Source organism: Pan paniscus, chromosome 21 (genome assembly GCF_029289425.2).
Source record: "Pan paniscus chromosome 21, NHGRI_mPanPan1-v2.0_pri, whole genome shotgun sequence".
Taxonomy (NCBI): Eukaryota; Metazoa; Chordata; class Mammalia; order Primates; family Hominidae; genus Pan; species Pan paniscus.
Genome location: NC_073270.2, coordinates 2,423,755 through 2,440,692, shown reverse-complemented (window position 1 = coordinate 2,440,692; position 16,938 = coordinate 2,423,755). Strand labels below are relative to the sequence as shown.

General features: G+C 47.1%; 1 protein-coding gene across 4 annotated transcripts in view; it reads left to right on the top strand.

Annotated features, from left to right (window-relative positions):
* Positions 1–8,362: 8,362 nt before the first annotated feature.
* Positions 8,363–16,938, top strand: part of FKBP1A (FKBP prolyl isomerase 1A) — a 32,394-nt gene continuing 23,818 nt past the window's right edge. The window contains exons 1-2 of one of the 4 annotated variants that reach the window (XM_055104722.2): positions 8,363–11,821; positions 11,902–11,949. In XM_055104722.2, the coding sequence (XP_054960697.1) occupies positions 11,373–11,821; positions 11,902–11,949 (497 nt within the window). In that variant the 5' untranslated portion in view covers positions 8,363–11,372. The remainder of the gene's footprint in view (positions 11,822–11,901; positions 11,950–16,938) is intronic. The other 3 variants (XM_055104723.1, XM_034946897.3, XM_034946899.2) reach the window with 3 other exon arrangements.

Sequence of the window (16,938 nt, the reverse complement as noted above, 5' to 3'; positions counted from 1 at the left end):
CCCAAAGCAACTGATTACCCACCAAGTACAGCCTTTGGAGATCAAGTGATCTGCAAGTTTGGGGATCATATTACTCAAGAATCTTTTAGTTGCAAGTGGCAGAAAATTCAATTTAGACGAGCAAAAAGAATTTATTGGCCCATAAAGTGGAAAGCTTAAGGGTCATCTAGATTCTGACACTGCTGGCTCTACTAAAATCAGGGTTCTCTTTTAATTAGTAACTACACCCAGAAGAATTGGGGATTAACTTTTTGCTATGAACTGAACTATGTTGCCCCTAAATTCATATGCTAAAGCCCTAACCTCCAAGGTACTGGTATTTGGAGATAGGGCCTTTGGGAGTGCATGGTAAATGCACCTAATAGCAATAAATTAAGTATACCCTGAGAATGACTCTGTATGGCAGACGCACCTTAATGTGGGTTCCAGGCTAGGAAATCTGGGAGTAGCCAACTTGGAGATTCCTTCCTTGTGTATGAGGAACATCTGAGTCTATGAGGAACCTATGGCCCATCCTGTGGAATGCGGGCCATACAGGGGATCGAGACCTTTTGTTTTAGGTCAGGTGAAGTTGCTAGGTGGAGACTGTTGGGGGAGGGTGCTAAGTGAAAATGCTATATAAACTGCATGTCTTTTACAAGCAGTTGTGGTTCTTCTGCCCAGGCCACCACCACTGAGCCATGTGGTTATCCCATCCAGCCTGCCACCACTGGACTGTATGTACCGCGGTTCTCCTATCCAGCCCACCACCACTGGACTCTCTCTCCTGTATGTAAGCCCCAAATAAAACCTCATGTCTCATTTGCTGGCTCTAGGTCTCTTCTTTGGCCTCTTGAACCTGATGCCATCCCCATTGGAGTCAGTAAGGGTTTGGCACAACAGGGAGGTAATGAGGTTTAGAAATCATGAATGGGCACGGTGGCTCACTCCTGTGATCCCAGCACTTTGGGAGGCGGAGATGGGAGGATCACCCGAGGTCAGGAGCTCGAGACCAGCATGACCAACATGGAGAAACCCCGTCTCTACTGGGAATACAAAATTAGCCGGGCATGGTGGCACATGCCTGTGGTCCCAGCTACTCAGAGGCTGAGGTGGGAGAATTGCTTGAACCTGGGAGGTGGAGGTTGCAGTGAGCCAAGATCGCACCATTGCACTCCAGCCTGGGCAACAAGAGTGAAACTCCATCTCAAAAAAAAAAAAAAAGCAATCATGAGGGTAGGGCCCTCATGATGGGATTAGAGAAAAGAGACAGCAAAGAGCGTGCACTCTCCCTCTTGTTTTTCTCTAGCTCTTCCTCATTCTTTATCTCTCACATGTGAGGACACAGCAAGAAGTGTCCTGTAAGCCAGGAAGAGAACCCTCAGCAGAACCCAACCATAGTGTCACTCTGATCTCAGACTCCACCCTCCAAAACTGTGAAAAAATAAATTTCTGTTGTTTAAGCCACACAGTTGATGGTATTTTGTTATGGCAGCCTGAGGCAACTAGAACACTCTGTTTGGATCATATGCAGTTATAGTTGGAATGTTTATGTCCCACTCCCCAAATTCATATGTTGAAATTTCTAACCCACAAGGTGATGGTATTAAGAGATAGAGACTTTGGGAGGTAATTAGGTCATGAGGGTAGAGTCCTGGTGAATAGGATGAGCTCTTTTTTTTTTTTTTTTTTGAGACGGAGTTTCGCCCTTGTTGCCCAGGCTGGAGTGCAATGGTGTGATCTCGGCTCTCCATAACCTCCGCCTTGTGGGTTCAAGCGATTCTCCTGCCTCAGCCTCCCAAGTAGCTGGGATCACGAGCATGCGCCACCACCTCGGCTAATTTTGTATTTTTAGTAGACTGAGTTTCTCCATGTTGGTCAGGCTGGTCTTGAATTCCCGACCTCAAGTGATCTGCCCGCCTCAGCCTCCCAAAGTGCTGGGATTACAGGTGTGAACCACCACACTCAGCCAAGATGGAAAGTTTAAGCAAATAAAATAGAACATATAAGGAAGAATAAAGCGGAAATGTTAGAACTAAAAAATAAAATGAGAACAACAAGAACAAATTCCTGGATGGGCTTGTAACCTGCATGGACCTTGGGGGGCTGAACAAAGGGGGCAAACATGGGAATAAAAGACAAAGACAAGAGAGTATATTTGAAAGAAGGGGTCAGGGGGCTCCTTGCTTCTAGCGAACAAGGGCCCTGAGCTTTAGAGCCCTTCGCATTTATTAGGCAAAAGAGATAGTGAGAAGAGGTGATGGTGATTGTTGGTCGGCAGTTTGATTGACAGCAGGCTTGCAAGACTGCATTCTTCAAACGATAGGCTCTGGATGTCCCAGTAGACAACCTCAATGAGCATGGCGCCAGAGAGTGATTGCTCTTGGCAAACCTCCTGGCAGCAGGCGCAGTCGTGGGTTTGCCCACATCCTGCATTCATGATAAACAGTTTGCTGTTTGATCATATAGCCTCCAGTGGAATGCTGAGTTGGTCATGATCCCTTTGGCCTTTTCAGGTCCCAACATTTCCCCCATTCTGTTTATGAATTAATTGAAAGAACGTAAGGCCAGGCTGGGCAGCTCTCATTTTCCAATTGGCAGTCCAAGGGATTTCACAGACGATGAACAGAAGACAGAGACAAAACAACATTATTCCAAGAACTACATAGAAGATGTTAATGTGGTGCCTTAGATAGGTCCAAGGGTTGAGGCTCTCCAGGCCTTGCTGGAATTCGGTCCAGTCTTCTAAAGAAGGCTGAAACTCTTGAGTTTGCCTATGTAAATCAAGAATTTTGTTTTATAATTCACCATTATCAAAGGTGATGTTGGATGTGAAAGCTCCCTGCAAATGAGCTTTCACAAGGTCCCACGGATACTCACTTTGGTTATAATCTAAGTTGGCTACACAAATATGAGTGTGATTAAAATGACAGCACAATTGCTGTTGCAATTGTAACCTTTGTACTTGTTCCCCTAACCATGGGGATTTCAACACTGTCCCTTCAGTTTGTAACTCAGTGTTAATTTTATTCTGAAGTAGCCACACTTGGTTGGCTGTACTTGGTTGGCTGTGTCCAGTTCTCTGTGTACTGAGCCATTTGAACAGAATTATGCAAAGCTACAGAGGACATCACAACAGAAGTTATCAGTGTGACTAAGGAAACAATAGTAAAAATGATCATGCCTAAGGCTCTATGGACACAATGAGTAAGTTGAGTTAGAAGATGTTTCACAAAGCGTAAAGCAGGGGTGGCAGCCCAAGGCTTGGATGGATGAACAGGAATCCACAGTCCAGGGATGCGACCCAGAATGATCAAAGTAGAGGTATTCTGTGTTTGCAATGTGCTGTGATTAATGCAGTGATATAACTGACAAGATTTACAGGTCAACTGGGTATTGTTTACCTGGAGCTGGTGCTTTTTAGCTGCCAGAAAGACATAAGGATTAAAAACACAAACCGTGCTGGGCGCAGTGGCTCACACCTGTAATCCCAGCACTTTGGGAGGCCGAGGCGGGCAGATCATGAGGTCAGGAGATTGAGACCATCCTGGCTAACATGGTGAAACCCCATCTCTACTGAAAATACAAAGAACTAGCCAGGCATGGTGGCTGAGGCTGAGGCAGGAGAATGGCGTCAACCCGGGAGGCAGAGTTTGCAGTGAGCCGAGATTGCACGACTGCACTGCAGCCTGGGCGACAGAGAAAGGCTCGGCCTCAAAAAAAACAAAACAAAACAAAACAAAAAAAACCCACAAACCATAAATTGAGTGGTGATATTCTTTACAAATGTAACATTAAGACTGTGTCGTGACTCCGGTCGGCCTTCTCTGCATCTTCACACTCAGGTTCAGCTGGCTCATGGCCTATACTGGAGGGACCAGGCCCATGGCTGGCCACCCTGAGTTCCTCCAGTCTCCTGTTCCATGGTCACACACACCTTGAGGGCAACCACACAGTTTGTCCATCTCCTGTAAAAACACAAGCATACCCTCTTCCCCATGTCAGTAAATCCACCAGACCTTTCCATTGTCCTTCTTCTGGGGATTTCCATAACACTTTTGGATACACTTTCCTCTTTTCCTCTAACACTTGCCAATGTCTTTCTGCTGGAGTCTTACCATCCATACCAGGAATCAAAAAATTGAAAGTAAATAAAGCTAAATGTAATTTTGTTTGAGGTGGTAACTGGTCTCCTACTCCCCCTTTTTGTTTATTCAACATACATTGTAATGTTTGATGTACCCGCTCTATAATGCTTGTCCTCAAGGGATGTAAGGAATTCCTGTTTTATGGGTTATAGCCCAAAGCTGTAAGAAATTTTGAAAAGCATGACTAGTATAAGCGGGTCCATTGTCAGTTTTTAATTGTTTAGGAATCCCCATATGAGCAAATGATGACAGACAATGTGGCCGTACATGACCAGCTGTCTCACCTGTTTGGCATGTAGCGGGCAGCATATGAGAATAAGTGAAACAAATTAAGCAGTTCGGGGTCTAGAGTACTTTTAATTGTAGCAGTTTCTATGCGACTGGCTACATTCACAACATAAGCTGAATCACAGACAATGTTGATAGGATCTGCAGCTGTGAGCTGTAAAACCTGAATGACTGCAATCAACTCTGAGTGTTGAGCTGCAACCCCAGAGGTCATTATTGTTTGAGTATGTTTAGGTCCATAAATAGACCTTTGGAAGAGCCATCAGTAAAATAAGTCTGGCCACCTGGAATAAGCTTGTGATGAGTAATCACAGGAAGAATGAAAGAATGGACTTTATAAAACTGCAAAATTTTGTCTGAGGGATAATGAAATCAAAGGTTTCTGTAGCTGTAGCTGGGAGGCATGCCATTGCCGAACTCAACTTCTGCCTCTGGTTAATTGCCGCGGGGAATCTAAAGAAGAATCTCCCTGCAGGGTTTAACCTGCCTTTCCAGTTACTGATATCGGGTTAGGGTTTCCTTGTAGGGATTTCCCTAAACCTTTCCCATTCTGATAGCCCATGTCCTTCAACATTTTAAATCCTGGGTTATCAAAGTTTTCATTTGTAAGTCTCATATCCCATGCTGTAAATCTCGATAAATTGATATGGCTATCAATTTATAGCCATAAATTGATAGCTATATTTTCAACATAAGGCTGAAAAGTACATGATTGTCCATCCAGACCAAGACAAGATAAAAATCTCAGCACTCTGTTGAACACTTTTAGCTGCTCCTACTCCCACTAGGGATGTGGCAGTTAGTCTGAGAGGCCATGCTGGGGGCCAGTCCTTACTGGATATTACTGACACATCAGCTCTTGTGTCCATAAGCCCATAAAATTTCTTTCCTTTAATTTGTACTACACAGATGGGTCTAGTAGAGGCTATAGATTGTGATAAACAGATTTCTCGTGTAGTTGTGCTCCCAAACCCTTTATTTCCTTGTTTCTCCTTTAGTGGAGAAGTGTATAATTTGCAGGGAATAAGCAATAATTGTGCTATATATTCTCCCAGTTCAAAAACCCAAAGATCTTGTGACATTAAAACTACTTGAATTTCTCCTTCATAATCAGAGTCAACAACTCCTGGGACTACAGTAATGCTTTGCAAGTTAAGGTGGCTTTTGCCTAAAATTAGTCCCCTGTATCCTGCTGGTAAAGGTCCCCAGATGCCAGTGGGAATTTTGATAGGTTTGTCTCCACCAACTAACATTACCTGTTCTCTGACTGGGAGATCTAATCCTGCACTTCTGGGTGTTCCTGGAATGAGGGAATCAATGTTTCTCCTGGGACCCGCCCCTGAAATGGGGTTGTGGTCTGAACTGGGAATGCCCTCATTGTTTGAGGGACCCAGGTCCAGGCCCCCTTCTCGTTTCCCGACAGTGGGGGGTGCCATTCTGATGAAATCTTGAGCGGCACTGATTACCCCAGTGATTTCCTTTGTTACAGCGAGGACAGAGTCCTGGCATGTTTTCCACTATGGGGGGAGGGGTACTGCATTATAAGATCCTTTCTGTCCTGAGATCTGGCAGCATTCCTTTTTAAAATGTCCATTTTTTCCACAATTATAACATTTTCCTACTTTAGGGCTTAATCCTTGGCTCCTTTTAGATTTGTCAACTACTAGATTAGCCATTGCTTGCGCTAACATTGAAGAGCCATGAAGCTCAGTTCCTACATCCTGACAAGCTCTGAGAAAAGTTTTTTGTACACCTCACAGGTGCCAGTGCACGTTTACAATCTGCGTTTGCATTCTCAAAAGCTAAAGTTAAGGTTAGCATTTCCGTGGCAGTGGCAAGAGGAATTTGATGCTTCACTGCCTCTTGTAATCTTGCAAGAAATTGTGCGTAGGGTGCCTGTGGCCCTTGCGTGATATGTAAAAAGGACAGTACTGGGACTCCCTCTTCAGGAATTGTGGCCCAGGTGTGTTTAGCAGCCTGTGCACACTGCTGATAAGCGGCGTCTGGGAGTGCCATGTGACATTCCAGGTCTGAATAAGGGCCATTACCCAGTAGCATATCCTCTGTAATGTCTCCATGTCCAGCAATATGGTTCTGTCTAGCCTGGTCTGCACACAGTTCTTGCCAATTTTAATACCACGTCAGATATGCACTAGCAGACAAGCAAGTTTGAGCCAAGTGTTTTACATCAAAGGGTAGAAGACACATAGCACCAAATGCAGATTCTACCAATCCTAAAGTGAATGGGCTCCGTACCCCATTATTAGCTACACTCGTTTTTAATTCCTTCAACAACTTAAACTCTAGTGGGGTGTGTTCATGAATAAACTGCTGTGGATTATTTGGATCAGTACTTACAGAAATAGGAAAAGTGCAGGGTCCTAAGGGCTCCCCTTAGCTATGGCAGCAGAGCATAAAATTCTTTGTATTGGGGTCACTATTTCTGCTACCAAAGGAGGCGGTACAGATGTTTCTGCAACTGGAGGGGGCGGTGTAGGCCAATTTTTATCCTCCCTCTCCGTTTTTTATTTTCAACTGGAGCTGTGGGTGGGACAACAGATTCTTTCAGATTTTTTAGACTCAGCCTGCTGTCCTGCAGAATGATAAGGAGATAGCGGAAGAACAGTACGAACTAGACTCCAAGTGGAGAAAACAGAAGAATCAACTTTAGGACCTTTTTGATGAGCCTGTTTTAATCCTTCTCCTGGTCTATCCCAATTTTCCACATCAAGAGTGCCTGCCTGTGGAAACCATGGGTTATGCGTAATAACCTTTTGTGGCTTCTGCAGGAGGTTAGTTAGTGCCTGCGAATTAACCTGAGCTCCAGACTGTCTCAACAGAACTTTAAGCAACTGCACATAATGTTTTTCTTCAATAGACAAATTCTGCTTCATGTTACCCTGATTCAGAAAACTTCCCATTCCCAGTACTTCTTTAGAGCACTGACCTTATATCGTTCCCAGTACCTCTTTAGGGCACTGACCTTATATCTGCTGCCAGCAGACTCATCCTGGGGTCCCCGTTCATCTTGTCAATTTCAATTCCTCTGCTCCAGCAGAGCTTCTTCATTCACGTCTTCAAAGTCCCTGTGTTCAGATGCCACGTGTCCGACATCCTTGGAGTCCCTGTTCTGGGTCGCCACTTGTCACCTGCACAGACCTTGGGGGACTGAACAAAGGGGGCAAACATGGGAATAAAAGACAAAGACAAGAGAGCATATTTGAAAGAAGGGGTCAGGTGCTCCTTGCTTCTGGTAAACAGGGGGCCTGAGCTTTAGAGCCCTTCACATTTATTAGGCAAAAGAGATAGCAAGAAGTGGGGGGTGATTGTCGGTTAGCAGTTTGATTTACAGCAGGCTTGCAAGACTGCAGTCTTTGAACAATAGGATCTAGATGTCCCAGTAGATAACCTCAATGAGCATGGCGCCAGGGCCCTCAGCAAACCTCCTGGCGGCAGGCGCAGTTGTGAGTTTGCCCACATCCTGCATTCATGATAAACAGTTTGCTGTTTGATCACATATCCTTCAGTGGAATGCTGAGTTGGTTACAATCCCTTTGGCCTTTTCAGCTCCCAACAGATGGGTACAATAGCAGAATGGAGATTGCAGGGAAACATGCCAGTGATCTCAAAGATAGAAAAATAGAAATTATCCAATCTGAACAACAGAGAAAAAGGACTGGGGGGAGCTGAACAGAACTTCAGGCACCTGTGAGACAATTCCAAAATATCTAATGTTCGTGTTACCAGGATCTGAGAAGAACAGGAGAAACAGAATGAAGCAGAAGAAAATATCTGAAGAAATAATGGCTGAAAACTTCCCAAATGTGGTGAAAGGCATACACCTATAGACTCAGGAAGCTGAGTAAACCACAAACAGGATAAACCGAAGGAAATCCAACCCCCATTTTTCAGGTTTTAGAACTTCAGGGAGGGAGTCACTTCCCCTTGTCATCAGGAATGCTTATGACTTCAGACTGAAATGATTCCCTGTCTCCTGTTACACAAAGAGAGTGAAAATAAATTTAATCAGTTCAGAATGATATTTGAAAGTCAGAATCTCCTGCTCTTTCTCCCAGTTCCATCTCTTAGAGTCACTCACTCTTTCTGTTTTTTGTTCTGGTTTGCTAAGGGTGATCCCAAAGAACTTAACTACTTAACAGAGTTGTTAATAACTAGGCTATATATAAACAGAATCTAAATTAATTTAGAAAGGAACTCTCCCAGTTACTTCAAAAAATCAGATAAATGCTTAATAAGTGCCCCTTGTCCCCAGGTCCAATTCATCTTAGGTCTGGTGGCAGAACTGATAGCTACATGCTTTCCTGTGTTTTCCCAAAGCACAGAGGAAGAAGTGGTGCAAATGTGAGGTTCTTGGGGAACCCCCATCTATATAAACAAAGCTTATATACATGGATTGAGATGGCCACTGTCTCAAAGGCAGGTCTATGTTTTGAACCGATACCCAATTCAGAGCCATGAGAGAGACCACAGGATGAATGTGAGGCAAGCCTTATTCTGCTAGGCTTCAGGGAAAACTGAATCCAGGAACTCTCTTGCCCCTGGTTGCTCTCATTCTCCATCATTTATTCTCGCTGCAGTCTGATTTTCTCTAGGTGGTGTGAAGCAGTGTCCTGGCAACTGCTGGGGCCCTCTTTTTAATTTCATCTTTCGATATCCATTCTTCCATTCTATGAGCACAGAACCTCTGATTTTAGTTGGGTGTGTGTAGACCCAGAATGAAGACTTTATTTCCTAGCCTCCCATGCAGCTAAATTTGACCATATAACTAAGTTATAGTCAATGTGAAGTATAAGGGGAAGAGATGTGTGCAATTGTAAGTCGTACCCTTAAAGGAAAAGGGAATGTACCCCACATTCCTCCTTTCCCCCTTCCCACTAGTTGAGATGAAAATATGTTGGAGAGCCAACTTGGACCATGCATATGAGGGTAGGATTCTAAGGATGGGGAGCCACAAGTAGAAGAAGGATGAGTCCCTGGGCAGCCTGTGAAGTCCTACCTGCACTGAACCACCTGCCTCTGAACTGTTACATGAGAGAGACAGCAACTTCAGCCTCTTTTCAGCCACAGTTAATTTGGTTCTGTTACAGCCTGTATTCTTACTACATTAAAATTTCCAAAGCAGTCACAAGCTCACTGAGATTTTAGGAAAGGGGACATAGATGAGGGTTGGGGTGTCAAAAAACTGTGAGGTCATGTTTAAAACACTACAGGAGCTGGTATGGTTTAGTTCTGTGTCCCCACCCAAATCTTATCTTGAATTGTAATCCCTATAATCCTGAGGTCAAGGGAGGGACCCGGTGGGAGGTGATTGGATCATGGGGGTGGTTTCCCCCACGCTGTTCTCATGGTAGTGAGTGCATTCTCATGAGAAATGATGGTTTTATAGGTGTTTGACAGTTCCTCTTCACATACTCTCTCTCGTGCCTGCTGCTGTGTAAGATATGCCTGCTTCCCCTTCTGCCATGATTGTAAGTTTCCTGAGGATTCCCAGCCATGCAGAACTGTGAGTCAATTAAACCTCTTTCCTCCATAAATTACCCAGTCTCAGGAATTTTTTTTTTTTTTTTTTTTTTTTGAGACTGGTTCTCACTCTGTCACCCAGGCTGGAATGCAGTGGTGCAATCTTGGCTCACTACAACCTCCGCCTCCTGGTTTAAGCAATTCTTATGCCTCAGCCTCTCAAGTGGCTGGGATTACAAGCCTGTGCCACCACGCCTGGCTAATTTTTTTGTATTTTTAGTAGAAACTGGGTTTCACCATGTTGGCCAGGCTGGTCTTGAACGCCTGGCCTCAAGTGATCTGCCCGCCTCAGCTTCCCAAAGTGCTGGGATTACAGGCATGAGCCACCGTGCCCAGCCTCGGGTATTCTTTATAGCAGTGTGAGAATCGACTAATGCAGAAGCACACACCCACACAGATCAGAGAAAGATTAGTCACATGTGCCTCCTTATGTCCTAGATCATGTCACAGTGTTCTCTTGGGTTACAGTGCCTCTGCAGGTACTGCTCCTTCTGCCTCCCCTTACCCCAACACATACACACAACTGGCCTTCTAACCTTGGCTAAACCTGGCTAAACCTGGCTAACTCAGGGAAATATCTGACCACATTCCAGACTAAGTGAGGCATCTCCGTTATATTAACACGCCCCTCACAGCATGTATTACTGTCTCATAATATTACAGATTTGAAACTTTACATTTATTCCGCATCTTTTTTTTTACTTAAACAGGTTATTTGATTATCTCTCCCACATCATACGTAGATTCTGTGAGGTCAGGGACTAAGTCTGACTCCTTCACTGCTGTATCCTCAGCACCTAGCACAGTACATGACATACAGAAGGTGTTTGTCAAAGTTAAAATAAAATATGGAGATGAATCTCTAAATGTAATGTTTTATTTGGGGAAGCGAGAATCGCAACTCGGAGCATACACACAGATCTGGTGGTCTTTGGTATGTCCGAAAAACAAAGAGAAGGCTGGGAGTTTTATTAGAAAGGGAAATGCATTGGCACTAGTAAAGTTTCAGGGAGCCGGCAAGCTCTGATTGGTGACTGACAGTGGTAAGTAAAACTAGTATTAGGTTATGGCGAGTTGTTTCAGCAGTTACTAGCTGAATCTGGTCTTAGGGGGACAGCAGGCCATTTCAGCAGCAGTTAGTGGAAATATTGATTCTTGGAGCAGGCGCTGTGTGCCTCCAGTGCTTTTCCCCTGGCCCCTGGATTCTGATTCCGTTGGGCATAAGAAGAGTGACCCAATTCGTATTATCAACTTTCACATGCTCAGTAAGAATGTATGCATGTAAGCTATGGGTGAGTGAATGAATTTGGACAACTCCTCCTCCAGTGAAGAAAAGCAGAACTTACAAACTTGAGCCACTTATACTAACATACTACCACCTGTGCGCTGTCTTCTCAGAACCATGCTCTTCCCAGGATGAGTAACTGTGTGCTTCTAAGTGGAAACCTGATGACAGTCACCCAGTCAGTGACTGGCGGACCCCCTATTATTACTCCCATTCTTTGGGCAGGGAGATGCTTAACCGGCTGGAAGCACAGAGGAAGGGCAGGTGAACGAAGCAAGTCACCCGGCAAACACAGCTGTATCCGGAGGCCTCCGGGCTTCCGGAGGTCTCGGGGCTTCTGGGCTTCCGGTCCCTCTTCCGGAGGCCTGAGTTTCCGGGACGTGCGCGCCGTGTGGGGCGCGCACGCAGGGCTGGGCGTGAGGGGGCGTGCGCGTGCGCAGGCGACGCGCCGAGGGACTAGGCAGAGCCGTGGAACCGCCGCCAGGTCGCTGTTGGTCCACGCCGCCCGTCGCGCTGCCCGCCCGCTCAGCGTCCGCCGCCGCCATGGGAGTGCAGGTGGAAACCATCTCCCCAGGAGACGGTGAGTAGTGGCGCGCGGCGGCTCGGAGTACCTCTGCCGCCGCGCGCATCGGCTCAGCATGCCCGTCTCTGTCTCCTCAGGGCGCACCTTCCCCAAGCGCGGCCAGACCTGCGTGGTGCACTACACCGGTGAGTCGGGGGCCCAGCGGGGAGGGGGCCCGGGCCGCAGTCCGCAGCCCGGGTGCGGCTGGCCGTCAAGGCCTGGGGTCCGGGGCCTGGGGTCCGGGGCGTGGCGGCGGCGAGGTCCGCATGGCCCGAGGCTGAGGCCTGGGCGGTGGCTCAGGGGCAGCCTCGGGCTGGCGGAACCCGGGCGGGTCTGAATCGGCGGTTGTGAGCGTTGGCTGCGGGCTAGGTGTTATCTAACCCATCAGAAGCATTTCTGCACCTTAGATGCTGCCCTTATGCCCACTGCACAGATGAGGAAACTGAGGCTTGGCGAGGCGAAGTCACTTTCCCAAGGTCTCACTTTCCCAAGGTCACACTTTCAGGAATGGGCAGAGCTCTGGCCAGGGACCATTAGGAAGGATTTGTACCATTTCTGTGCCCCTGCCCCCACTTCCATCCCTCCCTTCACTGGAGATGAGGACGAGGTAATTCCGAGTCTGCAGAGCTGCTGCTTCCTCCGGGGAACTCGGAATTCGCCCCTTTGCCGCGGGTGGGGAAACATCCCGCTTCCTAAGTCATTGCTTTGGCTCTTCCTGGCCTTGGGGGAAGTAGAGCTGCACGGCCTTCTTCCGTCTTTTTACTTTTGAGCCACTTACAAATCCAAGGCTCAGTGGCAGCGTTGGCTCAGGCTGACCGAAAGCTGCACGTGTAATTGAGTCCCCCAGCTCTTCTAGAAGTAGAGACTTCTCTCATCCTCATTTTAAAGATAAAGCATCTGGAGGCTAATACATAGTGATAATACAAGCCAAAGGAAATTTTAGACACCTCCCCCTCCCCAGCCAGAATTCAGACATCAGCGTCGTGTGCCTTGGGGCTGTCTTACTCCTTCTCCTTACAAGGTTGTCCTGGTTTGTATGGGGGCGGGGGAGGGGGAGAGCTGAGTTGGCGGAGACTCAGTGGCTGTGGGTCCCACAAGGGTGGGAGTGATTGGTGTAGCCACAGTTGTTGATACGAATGACCTTCCCTCCCCCTCCTCCTTCCCCTTTCTCAACCTTCCCACCCTTTCCTCTGTTCCCCCTCCTCCTCCCTCTGTTTTCCCACCCCCTCTCCTCCTCTTCCTCCTCCTGGGGCTGTGGGCAGTTCTGGCCAAGTTGCTCACGAATAAGCTCCACCTTTCTCTTCCAAATCATGGAAACATGGAGGGATCCCTCTATTGAGGGAAATGACTTTCACTGGAAAGAGGAAAAGGCAACTAACATCCCTCCTCCCATGCCGTTTTATTTCTGTGGCCCTTCCCCATGGGTAGAAATGGGGGCAGGAGGTAGAAGTTAAGGACTAGAACTTTAAAAATTCTGCCAAAGGAGGAGTTACTGAATCCCATCTTTGTGGGGAGCAGGCAGTCTCATGTCCGTGAAGGAAGCTGGAAAGTGCTTTTGATGTTTTAGGTAGCTGTCCTTGTAGGCCACAGTCAGCACCCGAGCCTGGGAGGTCTGGTAGATGAAAGCGCATCCTTTTGGTGATTTTTCATCGGAAGGATGAGAAGAGTAACCATTTACAGTGCTGGGGTGAGTGGGCAGTTCATTCAGTTCCGCAGCCAACTGGGGCAAAGATTGGGACTCAAGCCGTGAGGAGCTGCCTTCTGCCGCACCCCCTCCCCACCCTAGCTTGTACATAGCCACACTAGGGTGCTTGGCAGCATGTGCCCGCTCCCACGTCTGCCCCTCATGCTCGCCCACGTTGTGGTGCTGCCAACAGGACTGGACCCCAGCATGTAGGCAGTGCCGCACTTCACCATGCCTCTTGGTGAAATATCCCCACACAGCATGTCTGGAGCCTTTTCCTATGAGAACAGATGGTCATGAGACCCAGAACACCATCAGGGTTTCCAGTGCCTCTTGAAGTGTGTGTTTTTCTCGCGGGTGGCACACACCCACATGTTTCCAGAGCAGCAGCAGGACCCTGGCATGCATTAGGACAAAAGCTTTCTTTTTGATTTCGTTTTGATAAGCCCTATAAAGACGCCTTAGTGAGAAGCCAGCTCTGCCTCATGCTCACAGAATAGACTGTTTTCGAGCAGGCTGGCGGCTTTGTTCCCGTGGGTCTTTGTCACCAGCCTCCCAGGAATAACCTGTTTGAGACCTGTGGGGGCGTGAGAGGAGTGGGTAGGCACTGGGAGATCTCATCTGTAGCAGTTAAGGCTTTTTAGTCACTGGGAACAGAATCCATCTTGGGGGAACATGATCAGAAGGTGGAGGTTATAAAGGTTCCAGGGGTTTTCAAAGGCAGGAAGCTCACTGGGTCCTAAGAAGGGAAAAGAAATAATCATGATGCCTCTAGTTCTCATCTCTGTTTTTTGGTTGTTGTTTTGTGTTTTGTTTTGTTTCCTGCCTGACTGCCTCAGTAGTCTCCTGTTAGAGATTTGTGTTTGTCTGCTTCTCCCAACTGGTGGGTGGTGGAAGTCCCCTGCATACTTACCCCTCCCCCCTCCCCCCTCCCCATGGCCAGCTTCTCTGTCTTCTTTTGAGTATCTGGCTCAGATTTCTTGGCTGTGATTCTGATTGTTACTTCTCTGAGAAGGAGAGTTTGAGTAAGGTGAACACTCTTGATCCAGTCAGCTCTTGCCAGGTGTCCACTCAGCTGATTTGGGCACGGGTCCAGAGAAAGAGGGGTGGAAGTAAGGTGGCCAAAATCTCCCCTTAGCCATCACAGGTGTGCAAAGCACAGACTGACCTTTACCACATGGATGCTTTAAATGCCACTAATGGCTGTCAGTCACCTTGATGTCACTCTCAAGGGTCCCTCTGGTGACTTCTGTGACCTTCTAGCAGAGCACAGCATGAGCAAGGCCTCGAAGGAATGCCTGCACTACCTCTGTGGTACCAGAGGGAAAATACAAAGTTCACTATCACCAGCTAAGCATCTCCTAGGAGCATGACAGGCCTTGAGGTGGGAGGGAGGTGGTGGAAAGGTTAGCTGCCAAGTAAGTGCCTTTAGGAGCCGGCGAATTCTCATGGCGCCTCCCTGCTGCCTCCAGTAGCTTCGTCATCTTTACTGTTAGCTTGTCCTGGCACACAGCTAGGTTTAGACCTCTTTTACTTACTTCAGCAGGCCGTGTGCCTGCCATTGTGAGAGCAGCCTCAAGGGGATTGAAGGAATGTTTTCTTTTTTCTTCTTAAAAAGTAACTAACTGGACATTTTGTCCTTGGGATCAGGTTTAAGTCAGGTATAGCCTCCCGGTTTCTGACTGAGAAAAACCAGGAGCCCCTCAACCTCATGTCCTCAGGAGGTTGACTGGGAAGGCTGCTGAGGCTCTCGGGACAGGCGTGGCCACTTTGCTGCAGCCTCCCTCAAGCCCCTTGCTTTTCCTTAGCTTTGTTCCCCCCTCTCCTCTGCTTTATTCCATCCGCTCCCTTGCTAGGTATCTCTTGGTTGGTGATCTGATGTCTGGAGGGAGGCTCACCCTCAGCAGAGATGCCTCAGATGGCTTCCCCTGACGTGTGCTGTCTTGAGGCACACAGGCTGTAACTGTTGGGCAGGGCTGCAACAAGTCCCTTTGCCTTCCCACAGCAGATGTTTTTTTGAGCAACAGCAGCAAGCCAGGCTCTAGGGACATGGCTAGTGAACTAAATAGACAAAGACCTGATCTGGTGGGGCTTTGCTTATGATGAGGAGACTGATAGTATCAGGTAGTAAGAAGCACTGGAGAGATTAAAGCAGAGTGAGGGATGGGAAGGGAAGTTGGCTGCTTTTCGTGAGGGTGATTGGAAAAGGCCTCTGAAAAAAATGGCATTTTAACATTCACTCAAAGGACATTGGAGAGGGAGCTACAGGGCTGTCTAGAGTATCCAGGCAGAGGGAAGAGCTAGTGCAAGACCCTGAGGCTGGAGCCTGCTCAGTGCATTAGAGGAACAGCAAGAAGACCGGTGCGTTAGAGGAACAGGAAGTGGATTGTGTGAAAGGGTATGTGGCAGGAGATGAGGGGATGGTGGAGCCTCGTTGGTTTTTATGAAAACGTTGCCTTTTTCTAACTCAGGTGAGAGCCATTGGCTGGCTTGGCTTTTAATGCCAACCCCCCCCCCAACCCACGCTCCTTCTGGCTACTGTGTGGACAATGGGCTTTTGGGGGCAAAGGCAGAAACAGGACACTGGTTGTATCCCAGGTGTGTGGAGTGCCAGCTCAGGCAGTGGGCAGAAGTGGTGCCAGGTGGACAGTGATCCCCAAAGAGGATGTGGGTTCTTCGCTGTGTTCTGATCTTGGCCCTGCCATACAACAGGCTATGAGAGCTTGAACAAATTGTCCCACAGTTCCCAGCTTCCACATGCTGTCTATAAAATGGGAGTAACGATGCCTGCTGTGAAGCAAATGCTTATCGAGACTACCCAGTTGTCTCCAAAGTGTTGCCCTTTTTTAAAACCACAGTTCCATTGAGCCTCACTCATCGCAGTTGTTATGTCTGTAATCTCAGTCTAGAAGAGTCCTTACACTGTTTTTTTCTTAATAACCCTGATTTCTTCAAAGAGAGCAGGCTAGTTATAGAATACTCCACATCTGTCTTACTGTTTTCTCATGGTATTGTTTAACTTGTTCCCTGCCTTGATTTTCTGAACCGGATGTTTAATCTTTTAAGTGTCTGAATAGATTCCGTTTAAACATTTTAGTGTGAGTACTTCATCCTCGGCACACGTGGGAAACATCACTAGTTGTGATGCTAAATTTGATCTTTTCTGTAAAGGTACATTTTTCCCTTTGCATTTAGCAGTGATCTGTGGAGTGCTTAGGTAGCCATAGATGGTCTCTTGCTCATCAGCCTTTCACCTAGTGGTGTTTACACCATCTGATCATTCTCCCCTGAAGAAGTCACTGGCATTCACAAAGTGTTGATTTTTAAAATTCCTTCATTCTTTCTAAATTTATTAGCTGTTGTCCTTCTATAAGATAAGGTAAAGTAATTCTTTACCTTTAAATACCAAATTTTATTTTTATTTTTTGAGACAGTGTCTCTGTCACTCAGG